Here is a 14152-nt window from a genome sequence, read left to right as displayed (position 1 = left end):
TTCTGCCATGATTGCAAGGATGCTGGTGCAATGTTTGTACAACCTGCTGAACCATGAGCTACATAAACCCTTTTTCTTTATGAATTACCGAGTCTCGGGTATTCCTTTATAGCAACACAAAACCAACCAACATACTAATGCTTAGGAAAACATTTGTAATCATCTAATAAAATGTAAGATATGAATACCCTATGACCAAAAAATTCTACTCCTAGATATATACTCTTTGTACTAGGAGTTGCGTAAATTAATGTTCATTGTGAAACTGTAGTTGCCTGAAACTAAAAACATCCCAATTGTCTACAGTAAATAAATTGTGGCATATTAATACAAAAGTAAATTACACAGACATAATGAAGAATAAAGTACAGCTACAACCAACATGAATAAATCCCATCCTGAACAAAAGAATTGTCAGGCCTCTGAGCCCAAGCCAAGCCATCACATCCCCTGTGACTTGCACGTATACGCCCAAATGGCCTGAAGTAACTGAAGAATCACAAAAGAAGTGCAAATGCCCTGCCTCGCCTTAACTGATGACATCCTACCACAAGAAGTGAAAATGGCCGGTCCTTACCTTAAGCGATGATATTATCTTGTGAAATTCCTCTTCCTGGCTCATCCTGGCTCAAAAAGCTCCCCCACTGAGCACCTTGTGAACCCCACTCCTGCCTGCCAGAGAACCCTCCTTTGCCTGTAATTTTCCTTTACCTACCCAACTCCTATAAAACAGCCCCACCCTATTTCCCTTCGCTGACTCTCTTCTTGGACTCAGCCCGCCTGCACCCAGGTGATTAAAAAGCTTTATTGCTCACACAAAGCCTGTTTGGTGATCTCTTCACATGGACGCGCATGACAAGCAGCAAATACAAAAGAATGTATGATTTTAAATAAAACTCAAAAACAAGCAAACTGTATTAAGTTTACACACATAGGTGATAACACTATAAAAAGAAAGAGACAATTATCATAAAAGGTAGGATAGTGGTAATTACCAAAGCGTATGTGGCAGGGAGCTAGCTGGTTGTGACTGGGAAGGAACTACATGGGTAGTTTCTGAACTGCTGTCAATATATTCTATTAAGCTGACTGCTAGTTATAGAGTTACTTTAAAATTATTCCTTGAACTGCATATTTATATTTTATGTACTTTTGAATATGTATGTATTTTTGAATATATATTTCTCAATAAAAAACAAAGCTATGACATAGAAAGAGCAAAATGAACACATATTATCAATGGATAATTACTCTGATCCTCAAGAGCTCAACTCTCTGATTTTTTTTTCAGAGAAAGCATTCGGATTATATGTTTTTGAATCTATGAAAAGTAAAATCACTAAATTCATACACAGTGATTATATAAAATTAGATATGTGCAATCACAATAAATTTGATTATATTCATTATAGTGGAAAGATTTAGGTCACAAGATTTTTTTTCCCCCCAAAATTCCAAAAGAACAATTTTCTGTCTTCATTATACTAATTATAAAATAATTATAAACATAACTGCTTTTTTAATATTCCATGAATTCACCAGAGTGTGACAAAGAAGATTAAAATATAAAGATACACATTTATTTCCATATCCTACCTTTGGGACAATTTATGAAGAACTTACAAGTAATAGAACTGCTTTGAACTCTAAAAAGAAATGGACTTTACAAATCCCTAACCAGTAGTATGAGATTTACCACATCTTCTAGGTTTTAGATGGTCACGACTGTCTCTCTCCAACTGTTTTAAAAGAATTTCCTGGAGCCATTTGAGGACATTTGAGGAGGACAATGTCTCTCCATACCTAATAACTGCTGTATCTCCATGATTGCAAACTTGAAAATTAGGAAACACCAAAGCAACATTACTCACAAAATAAATAGCAAAATCAGAATCTCTGGAGTCAACTTACGAAACATGATTTACAAAGATATGCTTACATTTCTTAATTTATTTTTAATAAGTAAAAAATTACTCAGTGAAACTGTACAAAAATCAAATCATTAATTTTTGCACCTGTTATTTCAGTCATCAACAGTGATTTCATGGTACAGAAATAAAATAATGGGAATTATCATTAACTTCATCCTGCCTTTCTAGCTTAGTAGAACCAAACAGAAGAAATTATAGCAATAACCATTAACTATAGAAAAAAAGTAATAGAAAAATGGTTGCAGGTTTAATCACAAAATGAATTTAATTTTTGTTGATTTTGTTTTATATGCTAAAAGACTAATATCTATAAATATGCACTGACAGCATCGTTCTAAATTTACTTCTGAAGAGATGTTGAGACTTCAATAAAATATAAGCAAGTTACTGGATCATATTCATGGATTGCTGAATGACTACCCGGAAAATATCAGTTACTTTCAAAGAACACAAAACGAAGTGAACATGGAAAAAAGTCTTCTTTGCAAAAGTCCTTTTATTAGTCCTATCCTCTAAAATTCCAAGCCACAGAGCCTTGATATTCCTGGATTCTGTTTTAAGTAACCTTAATTTTAAATATGACACTTGGGATATGCACAATGGGAAAGGGTAGGCTATGTGAACAAAATTTAATTTATTTTTTCCAAAAGTAAGTCATTTTCTTTAAATTCATCCTATCCACTTTTGCCCACTTCCCTATGTACAGATAATCCTTTAGTCATGCAAATTCACTCTCCACTTCCACATACATTTTCCCCACTTTGGTACTTTTCAAAAGAGGGAAACAATACAGCTGGTTGATAAAGTAATTTAAAGTATTTGTAAATGAAATAAAAAGAAAGTATAATACATAGTGTAAAAAGATACCAAATTGGAGTAACACTGATGTTAATCTAGTTTTTTATTTAACAAAGTACCTACTAATGTTCTGAGAAGGAGAGTAGAAGGAAAGGAGCTAGAGGGAAATGACTTTCTATGGTTAAAAAAAAGCCAATTGCTTCAGAATGCATGATAGTCTTAGTTATAAAAGAATCATTTACTATTTTCACTGAGTTTACAGTGTTGGGTACTACTGTTTACATCATTTTAATGAAAGTACTTATAAAAACATCTGCAATAGTTCATATCAGAAAACAGAAAGTTTCTCTCAATAAAGACCTTAAAAAATAAATTTTTATCTTCATTAACTCCCTTTCTCGGAATGGGAATGAAATAACATGCTTCTCTTTAAAAAAAAAAAAAAAAAAAAAAAAAAAATTTAATACCCTAATTAGGTTTCTGGAAAAAAAAAAAAAAAAAAAAAAAAAAGACTACCCTAGCAATAATGTTTAACATTCTACTTTTCATCTATTTCTAAAGACACTCCCTTTATAAAATCTTTTAGTTTTATATATTAGAACAATCAGGTTTAGAGTCTCACATAAATAAAATACCCACATTAGAAGGCATACTGAAGAATCAAATGGTTAGCCACATTTGTCTGTTCATATTCACGGATTCTCTAAGAGCGTTGTGTGAGTCCATATAATACTGTTCACATTTAGTCTAAGTTAATATGTCTCATCTGACCTACTGCTCCTACAACACTGATGCTATCAACAAAATCCTGATTTGGGGGACACAGTGATATAACAAACTCTGGTTAAACCAGCAGAGGTAACAGGACGATAAACTGTAACTGCACAATTTAAAATGTCCACCCTTCATCCACCACTACCATACCTCTTCTTCCCAGTGGCATTAAATTCTCAAAGCCTAATCATGAGAGGTGCAGGGTGCCAAACACTATTTGTACAGAAAATCAGTCTTCAAGACTAAACAAAAAAGAAATTCATAAAATAAAATAAAACTTTTTGGATAGTTGCATTTGTTGCTTTCAATTTCTTCATCCATATCTGTTCTGGTCATACATATTTTTTCCTTCTTTTTATCCAGAGAGATTAATACACAGATTAATACACAAAACTTTCGTAAACGGCATTCCAGTTCAAAGTTGCTTGTGATCATAGCCATGTGTGAACCGTTAGACAAGTGTATACTATGCCCCAAAATGTTTTATAATTCTTCAGTGCAGTTTCTTACTGATGTTTCCCTTAAAATTAAGGCTTAATGAAAGAGAAATCCATAGTATCATGAGCTGATTTTTTTTAGCTTCTGAATTAAATGCACTCTTTCCAAAATTAAGTGGTCCTGGAGTAACATTAAGACAACCTGTATTAATCAGTGTCATGACTGAAGTAGTATCTTACTGGAGGTCCAGGCAAATCTTCATCTCCATCAATGTCTGGAGCAAATGACACAGTAAGATCCACATATTTCTTTTCAGTAGAAGGTTTTACAAGTTTATGCATTCTAAGAAAAATAAGCAAGAATGAACACTTCGGTAAATTCTATAAAATGAAAAAATGATTTGCTGACTAATGCCATCCAGAGAACCTGGACTTGTATCTAGACTTTAACATCTAATAATAATCTGCTTTCATATATTAATTTTCCTTTACTAAAAGGTCTGAACTCAAGACACTCATTTACCTAACAGTGAATAAATTTGGACACATTGGTCATGATAAAGAATACAAACCATTTATTAAAAGACAAAAAGGCTCAGCGTGGTGGCTCATGCCTGTAATCCCAGCACTTCGGGAGGCGGAGGCAGGCAGATCACCTCAGGTAAGGAGTTTGAGACCAGCCTGGCCCACATGGCGAAACCCTATCTCTACTAAAAATATAAAAACGAGATGGGAGCAGTGGCACATGCCTGCAATCCCAGCTACTCAGGAGGCTGAGGCAAGATAACTGCTTGAACCTGGGAGACGGAGGTTGCAACGATTTTAAAAAATTGATTCTCCTCCTAAACTTCCTCTTAAGTGTGGAGGCATCATAAATTCAAACATTTCTCTGTAAACAGTAAAAAAGCAAGCTAGAATTTAAACCTTAAAATGCAAGCTAGAAATATGAAATAAAAGACATTCTCAGCTTTTTCCCTTATATCCAATCTTTATCCTATTTACTGAAAAAATCACTCTTTGCTATAGTCACTACTGCCTTAAATGAAGTCAACATCTATATATCCCTTAGATAATTATATTATCTTCTAGCTAGCTTTCTCTAGTCTCTTTTCTACCTCCAATCTACACTGCTCCTAGAATTCTCTTAAAATATAAATTTGATGTATTCTCCTGCCTATAATAATGTTATTTATTATACACTGTGTACCTACTTCATGCCAGGCTCTGAACTACGTAATCGATTTAATCCTCAGTAGCTCTTTCCATTTCACAAAGATATTTTGTCTGGTACATAAACTTTTCATTCTTTCCACCATTCATGATTACCACCTCATGCTTGAGTCATTCCAAAAAAAAAAAAAAATGTGAATTCTAAATTCCCAAATTTAGAATTTAGTAGGAGTTCTAAATACTACTCTTAATTTATCCAAAAGATACTCAGGCATCCTAATGAAGATCAATATAAGGCAAATTAATGCCTTAGCTAATATAACAGTAGTTTTACTTTTGTATGTATGCTCTTTTTAGCTGCAAAGACTGTTGTTTTTGCCTGGAATAATCCTTCTTCAAAGGTAGCTCAAATGAAATCTACCCTGAACTAGAGGTCTGAGTTAGCACAATACTCTGTAAAAATTTTCATTATCACAGTTATTCAATTATACTTTAATGATTAACATGACCAGAGGTGAGACCTAGCCAGGCCACTGTCTCAAGAGTTACAAGCAGAGGGAACAACTAAAGCAAAGGTCCCACAATGGAGCATCATTAGAGTGAGTATTCAAGGACAAATAAGGAGGCCAGTGTAGCTGGAATATTGTGAGGGCAAAGTAGGGAAGGAACTTAGCAGGATAACTAGGAATGGATTTCCTTTAATAGACTGCTTGAGGGCAGGGCTTGATGAACATGTATGATAATAAAATATTAACAGGACTAACATTTGTGGAATACTTCTTACGTGCCATTACACTATTAGCCCTTACTATTATTTTAGTGTTCAACTATGAGCACAATCATCCCTATTTGTGGACTTGCAGCTTTTTGAAACTAAGTTTCAAAAGCTACTCCAGGTAACAAAACTAAGTAGCTGAGCAAGAATGTGAACCCAGGTCTTTCTAAGTCAACCTCATGCTATTAATCACAATCCCACTGACTGACTGAACGTGTTCAGTACTTAACAGGTACTCAATAAATACTTGCTAAAAGGACAATCTATTAAAATGAAAAATATTATCAAGCTGCAAGTTTCAAATATTGGCCAAATCTTAAAAGCATTTTTAAATAATTTGCCGCAAATTTTAAACTCCACTAGTCAATACACTTTATGACCACATACAGTCCACTGCAGCATAAAATAAAGGAATTCTAAACACTACTCTTGCTTTCTCCAAAAGATACTGAGCGATCCTAATGGAAAACAATATAAGGCAAATTAATGCCTTAGCTAATAAAATAGTAGTTTTACTTTTTAAGGTATAAATAATTCAGACTGGATTATAATTTAAGAATGATTAACCTCAACTGATTATCATAGCCAATAGATACGTTAAACACAGCCATCACGCAGAGATTCAATTACTCGTCTGACAAATATTTGTTGATAACCTTTTATGTGCCAGGTATTTATTATCTAAGTGCTTGAGATACAACAGTGACAAGATCAAATAAAGATTCCCACTCCTGTGAAATACATGTTTTAGTAGCAGGTAAATAGCTAATATACAGTACATGGGCCGGGTGCGGTGGCTCATACCCGTAATCCTAGCATTTTGGGAGGCTGAGGCGGGAGAAATCACCTTAGGTCAGGAGTTCAAGACCAGCCTGGCTAACATGGTAAAACCCGTCTTTACTAAAATTACAAAATTAGCCAGGTGTGGTATTGGGTGCCTGTCATCCCAGCTATACTCAGGAGGCTGAGGCAGGAGAGTCGCTTGAACTCAGGAGGCGGAGGTTGCAGTGAGCTGAGATCGCACCACTGCAATCCAGCCTAGGCGACACAGTGAGACTTTGCCTCAAAAACAAAAACAAAAACAAACAATAAATATAAGCAAAATACACAGCAGCACAGCAGTCATACGACAGTAATAAGTGCTCTGAAAAGAAAAAGTAGAGAAAAGTAAAGGGGACTAGGCATACTAGACGGGGGCCAGGGACAGGTTGCAATATTAAATGAGGCCTCTTTAGGAAGTGCAAAGACCAGGGGTGAGACTTGGCCACGTCACTGTCTCAGAGTTACAAGCAGAGAGAACTAAAGCAAAGGTCCCATGCTGGAGAATGATTAGAGTGAGTATTCAAGGACAAATAAGGCCAGTGTAGCTGGAATATTGTGAGGGGAAAGTAAGGAAGGAACTTAGAAGGATAACTAGGAATCATTTAGAGCCTTGCAGACCACTACAAAGACTTTAGTTTTCTTTGGTTCTTTCTTGCTTTCAGTCTCTGCTCAAATGCCACCTTAACAGGTGAGACTACGACAGGCAGAGAGGGAAACTACTCAGTATAATATAGCAACTCAACACCCCCAACTCCCCGTATTTCCCATATTTCCTTTTCCCTTTATTCTTCTTTAATTTCTCCATAATACTTACTACCACTTAACATACTTGCCTTATTGTTATGCAAACTCCTTAAGTAGGAAAGAACTGTGGTTTGCTAACTGCTATCTCCCTAATGACTAGAACAGTACCTGGCACACAGCTGGCACCTTAAACAATAATTTGTTGAATAAATGTGATTTGGCAATTTGATTCCTCATAAGCCTGGTCATTAAGTGTTTCAACATAAGAGACGGATCCACTTTTACTTAAGTGTACTGACAAAATCAGGTTTCTAAACCTATTAACTGAAGAGCTGAATCTCGAGAAGTAGTCTGTTGGCCTTCACCTGGCAGATTTACTGTCTTTATTAACGTCATTAGACAAGACTAATGCTTTTATCTGAATTATAGTAACCACTATATTTAATTTTTTAGTGTGCAACAACTTATTTTTAAATTCTTGTTATTTGCTGCATATAACGTTGAATACTTACGTTAACTTCAATCTTTTTGCATGACCAGGCATTACAGGAACATAAAGCATTTTGACTCCCTGTACCACCATTGTTGGCTCAATTCCATACTTCTCCTAAAAGTGAATATCCAAAAAAGAAACGATGAAAGCCTCGCTCAAACATAAAATGCTTATTTAACATTGTTCCTAAACAATGTTTTATGACCAGTAAAAAAAGCAAATTCATGCTAAATATAACTTCCAATAAAATTATAAATAAAAACAAAACAGAAAACAGACATAAAGCTACTAATGAACCAAATGAATAAAAGTATCTCACTTTGACTGCATTTATGAAATCCAAGAGGGTGAAATCTTCTTTTCCATGTACAGTCCATCGATCCCAAATTGTAAATGATATTTCATTTCTGTTACAGAAAAATATTCAGAACAGAAACATTGTAATTTTCTTCCCTTTAGTGATGATACAAGAAAACAAAACAAAACAAAACAAAAAAACACTTCCAGAAGTCCATTATTTGTGATTGGGCTAGAAATTAATGTGGGGAAATAAAGGATAATATACCTTCTAAAATATTCCAATCTTATTTCCCTATCACATCATATAGATAACCACTTTTAATCAGTACCTTGCTGATCCTTCCAGTGTCTCATTATAAATCCGTATGTTTTAGCAAGACAGAGTTGTCTCTCTCTTTTTAAAATGGCTGCATGGGTTTCATTGTGTGGATGTTCCAGTCCCCTGTTACTGGACAATTTTGTACTCTCATTAGTAATGTATGAGAGTGCCTCCTTTCTCACACCCTTGCTAAGATAGGTTTTTTTCAAGTTTTTGGTTGTTGCCAGTCTGAAAACTAAAAAGTACAGGCCCAGGAATTGTTCTGCTTTGTAACAATCTTATGGAATTCTTCTAAATCTCATGACCTACACAGTCAGACACCAGGGTACCTTCTAATTCATCTAGCAGACACAGATGAAACCGTAATGCCAAATAATGTGGCAGATAAAGTATTGTAAGGGTTCTTTGGCTTCTTTAGTCAGAAATATTTAATGAAGATGAGGTTTGAGCTGATCTTGAAGTGATGGCAAGAATTTACACATACACAATAGAGGAAAAAAAGAGGTGAAGCTAGTATTTTTTCCTTTTAAAAGGTATTTTATTTCATTCTCATTATACAAGAGAAATAGACCTTCATACATACCTGATTTTAGTTTTCCTTACTTCAGATGTCTCTGTAAATACTATAATTGGAATGGCTAAGTTAAGAAAACAATTTTTGTAAGCTTCAAATGGATAGCCACCAGTTACTTTGATCATCTCCAAGGCAACCTAGATAAAAGAAGGTGATCTGATAATATAAATAGCCTAAAACTATCTGTGATTTTTAATTGGATCTATTCAATTTTCACAAGTTTTCAAGCATTTCTCTGTAGATAGTAAAAGCAGCTATAAGACTAATGTAAATTTCTTATAGCTCTCTATACTTTTAGTATATTTTATACTTTCAAATCTTCAACCTGCTCTATACATGGTAACAGTTATTTAAAAAAATATTAATTCAACCATATATTCTCCCTACTTTGAAAGCACATGCTAGAACTCAAAAAACACAATGGTCTAAAATCACTTAATACAGGGATAAATAACTACATAGCTTCACAGATAATTATATAGAGTAATGATGTAATATGGTATAATAACTAGGGCCGCACTTAAAGATTCTGAATCATTATGAATACAGATTAGGGAAGTTCATTTTATTCAAGAAAAACAGAGTACCTGCTTTGTATGAAAGACGTAAAGATCAGTGAAAAGATTATTGCCTATAAGAAAAATTATAATCTATCTTGAGCTTATTTTTTATTTTAAAAATGTGTATTTAGGGCCGGGCGTGGTGGCTCACGCTTGTAATCCCAGCACTTTGGGAGGCCGAGACGGGTGGATCACGAGGTCAGGAGATCGAGACCATCCTGGCTAATAAGGTGAAACCCCATCTCTACTAAAAATACAAAAAAAATTAGCCGGGCATGGTGGCGGGCGCCTGTAGTCCCAGCTACTAGGGAGGCTGAGGCAGGAGAATGGCGTGAACCCAGGAGGCAGAGCTTGCAGTGAGCCGAGATCGCGCCACTGTACTCCAGCCTGGGCGATAGAGCTAGACTCCATCTCAAAAACAAAACAAAACAAAACAATGCATATTTAGGTAAAACTTCAAAATACAGATGACTGCATTTTCAGAAAGTATTTTGAAATTTTAAATTATGTGATCTAATATCTATCCTTCCCTCTCTAATATCTCTGAGTGACTCGGTTGGTATGATGGGGAAGTCAGGGAAAAAGCAATGAAAAAGGAGCATTTTTATTCAAGGAATAATAAACTTACCAAGCCAGAAACTGTAGCAGTGGTTGTTGCAATAGCAGGTATAATTTTACCAGCTACGCGTTTTGTTTTAAAACGGTCAGCTGGTTCAATGCTGTACATTTTGGCACGAAGATTTGATGCAGCTGTGATGAAATCTATGTGTCCATTATGATCGTCATCTTTTTCAAATGAAAGCACTGCCATCTGAAGGTCACCTGATTACACCAACCAGAAAAACAAAGTTCCATAGCAAGCAGTAAAGATTTTAATAGGTAAAAAGCAATGTGGGTTTACTAACTTTTAAAGATTCCTTTCTATATTTTTACATGACTGAGAAACATAAGAATAATCCAGGCAACTAATATTGAAGGCCATGAAAACAGCTTTTCCCATGATTAAAGAGAGCCAATTTTTAAAATTAAAAAATAAAAAGAAAGAAAATGATAGTTTTAATGCCACTAAACTAGAGACGTTTCTGTATTTAAAAAAAATTTTTAATAAATAGCAAAATAAGAAAGTTGTATACTGCACATCTGCTATCAAGTGGTTTACAAAAAAAAGCCAACATTAGGTATAGTTCAAAAATTTATTCCACAAATCCTACTCTGAAACATTTTCTCTCTGGTAACTAAGAATAGGGTCAGTTGGTCAAATTAAAATAAGTAATTTCTGAAATCTTTGTAGATCAGTGGTTCCCAAGATCCTTCTAATTATTGTTATTCTGGGTTATTTTTCCTGAAATTCTACTGGTCCATGCTTAAAATCCCAAAAGTTTGGGAACCACTAATTTATAAAACTAAAAGACGGTGAGCAGGTCAAAACAGATGAGTGTATGGCTGTTTGTAAGGAATTAAAAATTCAGTTTTCCTGTATTTTTATATTTAAGTCCATCTAGCAAGGAAGTGTATATAGGTCATTCTGTATTCCCTATCAGTAATTATGAAGACTAAGAACCTAAGAAGAGTTCTGTTTATAGTTCTTTATCCTAAAGTGATTTAAATGGGTCTGTCCAAAGATTAGTTTCCACAAGGACCCCATTAAACTGAATTTTTAATTCCTTAAAAACAGAGCTATTCATTCATGGTTTTAGACCTGCTCACCATCTAAAGAACTAAAACAATCAGAAAAACAGTAACAAAGCAGTTAATGTGATTTGGAGAATTAGACTTCAATCTTTGAGGGCAATAGTGGGGAAAATGATGAATTTAGTCACAGTTAAAGATGAATACTGACTTTAATATGATCATGAAATCAATCAATACTATCATCATTATTGTTGCTGTGATTAAATTCTATAAATTCTTAGGTGTAGAGCTTGGTGGAAATGAAAACTCACCCAGTTTAAAACATTTTTATAAAGATTTTCCCTTACTTTTGGTGGCTTCATTAGATAAAATAGCCTTTTCTAGTTGGAAAATTGCATTCCTCTCATCTTCACTGCTAATAGGAACGTGGTCCGGTTTCCTTGCAGTTTCATCAGTTTGAACAACCTTTGAATATATGAATATAATTTTATTAATGTTATTTCCTGCATCTAAGTTTGGTTAGCATTTAACTGTTTTATCAAATTACAAACAGAAAATATTTTCTCTCTATATTTTCATATTATTAATCAGTGGTCCAATTTATTTTATATGTTCCTTTAGAAAGTATTATGATATTATTCATGTATGTATTTTATTATCTATCTTCTCACACAGGTATGTAAGCTCTATAACAACAGGGATCTTTATGTATCTTGTTCACTGACAGAACTCCAATATATCTAACTTTTAATACCCACGATGATATAGTGGGCATAAAAAATATTTACTGAGTAACTCATACAATCTAACTCCATACTGATCTTTTTAAAAATTCCACACTAGAATAAAATAAGTATTAATCAACAGTTTGTGATTCTGACAAATCTACTTTAAACTCAAGTTGCACTGACAAGAGCAAGAGCAAGAACCATTCGTTGTGATATTCTCCAGGTTTAGAATGGGACTTCATACAAGTCCAAATTCCCAAACTATTTGCTGAATGAATGAATTTTTAAACATACCTTATTGGAAGGTTTGAATTCCTGAATCTTTACTTCTGAAAGAATATTCAAGAGGGCATCTGCTGATAAGTCCTGTTTTTAAAAAAGTAATTTTACCAACAAACATTTTCTTCTATTTCTAAATTCTAAAGCTAAAAATATCCTACAAAAGGTCCTTAATCATATTACAATATGTGAACACTTCATTATCTGAATATGTAGACATCCATTTGAGACATTTACCTTTATTTCTATAAAAATATCCCCCCATAAAGGTTATGGGGGAGGAGAAGGTAAGGGGTAAAAAAGTACTTATTAGTCAACAAACTTGAAATTTTAGTCCTTCTGCAAATTTTTTAAAAGGCAGTTTTAGGACTGGTTGTAAATATAAAACTGAGTGACATGATCAGTCAGTTTTAATTCCCTTAGCTTTATGTTTTATGTTTTTAATGTTTTACAAAGTTTCCTGAAGTAAGTTATACTCAGTAAGTAAAATAAGTAAATGGAATTCATACCTTATGAAGGAGGGAAATATTTAAATGATTAAAGATGAACTTAGATGAATTTAAAGCTATGGGTTGCATTTACATTTATCATTGAGAAGCTGTTTGGCAAAAGCTGAGACATAGTGCTTTTGAGGTCAATTACCACACTTACCACGAAATTACCACTGATTTTCCCAAAAAGAATATCAGACTGAATGCCACTATTTTTACCAAATATTTACAGTTTATTTGTATGAATTCCAAAAAGGATTAATCTAAAACAGACATTGTTATCTGAATCCAAAATAGCCAATATTAATTATGGGATCTGATTCATATTTCTCTGTTCAGTGCACCTGAAAGTACAGCAATTTACTTAGCTAGAACATGCATTTGTGAAGAAAAGAGACAGATGCCTCTCACATAAAACCGTATTAGGCTCTTTAGATGTTAGTCAATGAACATGATGTTTAAGAGAATGAGTATGATGCTAAAGTAAGAAATGTCAATATAAGGGAGCATTTTCAGATTGCCTGAAAAGCACGTAAATTATTACAAAATAAATCAAACAAATGTTAACAAAGAAAATATCTTTGAAATATTTCAAAATTGCGATGAAATGGTTTGCTGTGGCTTTTTAGAATAACTAGGATAACTGAAGCTGATAAGCAAGTTATAAATATTTTTAAAACAAAGTTTAACTGCTTTTAACAAATAATGCTGTTTTTCACTGCTTCAACTCAGAAAGAAAAATCCGACTTCTACTTAGCAATACTGCAATGAGCTTTCAGCTTCCATTATGTTAGTATGGGTAAAAATACAATAAAAATTCTACATCAAAAGAATGATTCTTACAACAAATAAACATGTTTTGATGCAATTAGTACATCAGTCATCTAATTCTAATTTGGTTTTGCACCACTTGCTAAGGCTTAAAGAATATCTTACCTCTTCTGTAAATGGAATACAATATACTGTAGCATATAGTTTTGCAGCATTCTGAAGGAAACTGAGGTGCCTTTTGAAATTAAAAAATAAAGCAAAATTTGAATGCACAGTTTTAAAGATGATATTTACCTCATTACGAACTATAGCCTTTAAATGTAGTTTGAAGAAATATAACCACAGAATTATTATTTCAGGATTTTTTTTTTTTAAGTTAGACAAAAATATTCTGGTCTACACCAAAATACTACAGAAGTTATAAAACACAAAACATCGAACAGTTATTCTCGAAAACACTTAACATTCAGGTAGTGATCATGACTACCTTGGGAAGAAGAGTGAGCGGACAGAAGCAGAAAACTCAGACCAGTGAACAATAATGCATTTTAAGT

At 33.8% G+C, this 14152-nt stretch overlaps 1 protein-coding gene across 1 annotated transcript in view; it reads right to left on the bottom strand.

Annotated features, from left to right (window-relative positions):
* Positions 1–1934: 1934 nt before the first annotated feature.
* The window catches only part of UBA6 (ubiquitin like modifier activating enzyme 6), a 74022-nt gene continuing 61804 nt past the window's right edge, over positions 1935–14152 (bottom strand). The window contains exons 26-33 of the mRNA XM_015138616.3: positions 13764–13833; positions 12352–12423; positions 11677–11794; positions 10326–10519; positions 9147–9274; positions 8264–8351; positions 7964–8058; positions 1935–4283 (exon numbers count right to left, since the gene is read on the bottom strand). Of these exons, the coding sequence (XP_014994102.1) occupies positions 4148–4283; positions 7964–8058; positions 8264–8351; positions 9147–9274; positions 10326–10519; positions 11677–11794; positions 12352–12423; positions 13764–13833 (901 nt within the window). The 3' untranslated portion in view covers positions 1935–4147. The remainder of the gene's footprint in view (positions 4284–7963; positions 8059–8263; positions 8352–9146; positions 9275–10325; positions 10520–11676; positions 11795–12351; positions 12424–13763; positions 13834–14152) is intronic.

Source organism: Macaca mulatta, chromosome 5 (assembly GCF_049350105.2).
Source record: "Macaca mulatta isolate MMU2019108-1 chromosome 5, T2T-MMU8v2.0, whole genome shotgun sequence".
NCBI classification, from domain to species: Eukaryota; Metazoa; Chordata; class Mammalia; order Primates; family Cercopithecidae; genus Macaca; species Macaca mulatta.
This window is presented reverse-complemented; position numbering and strand designations above follow the sequence as displayed.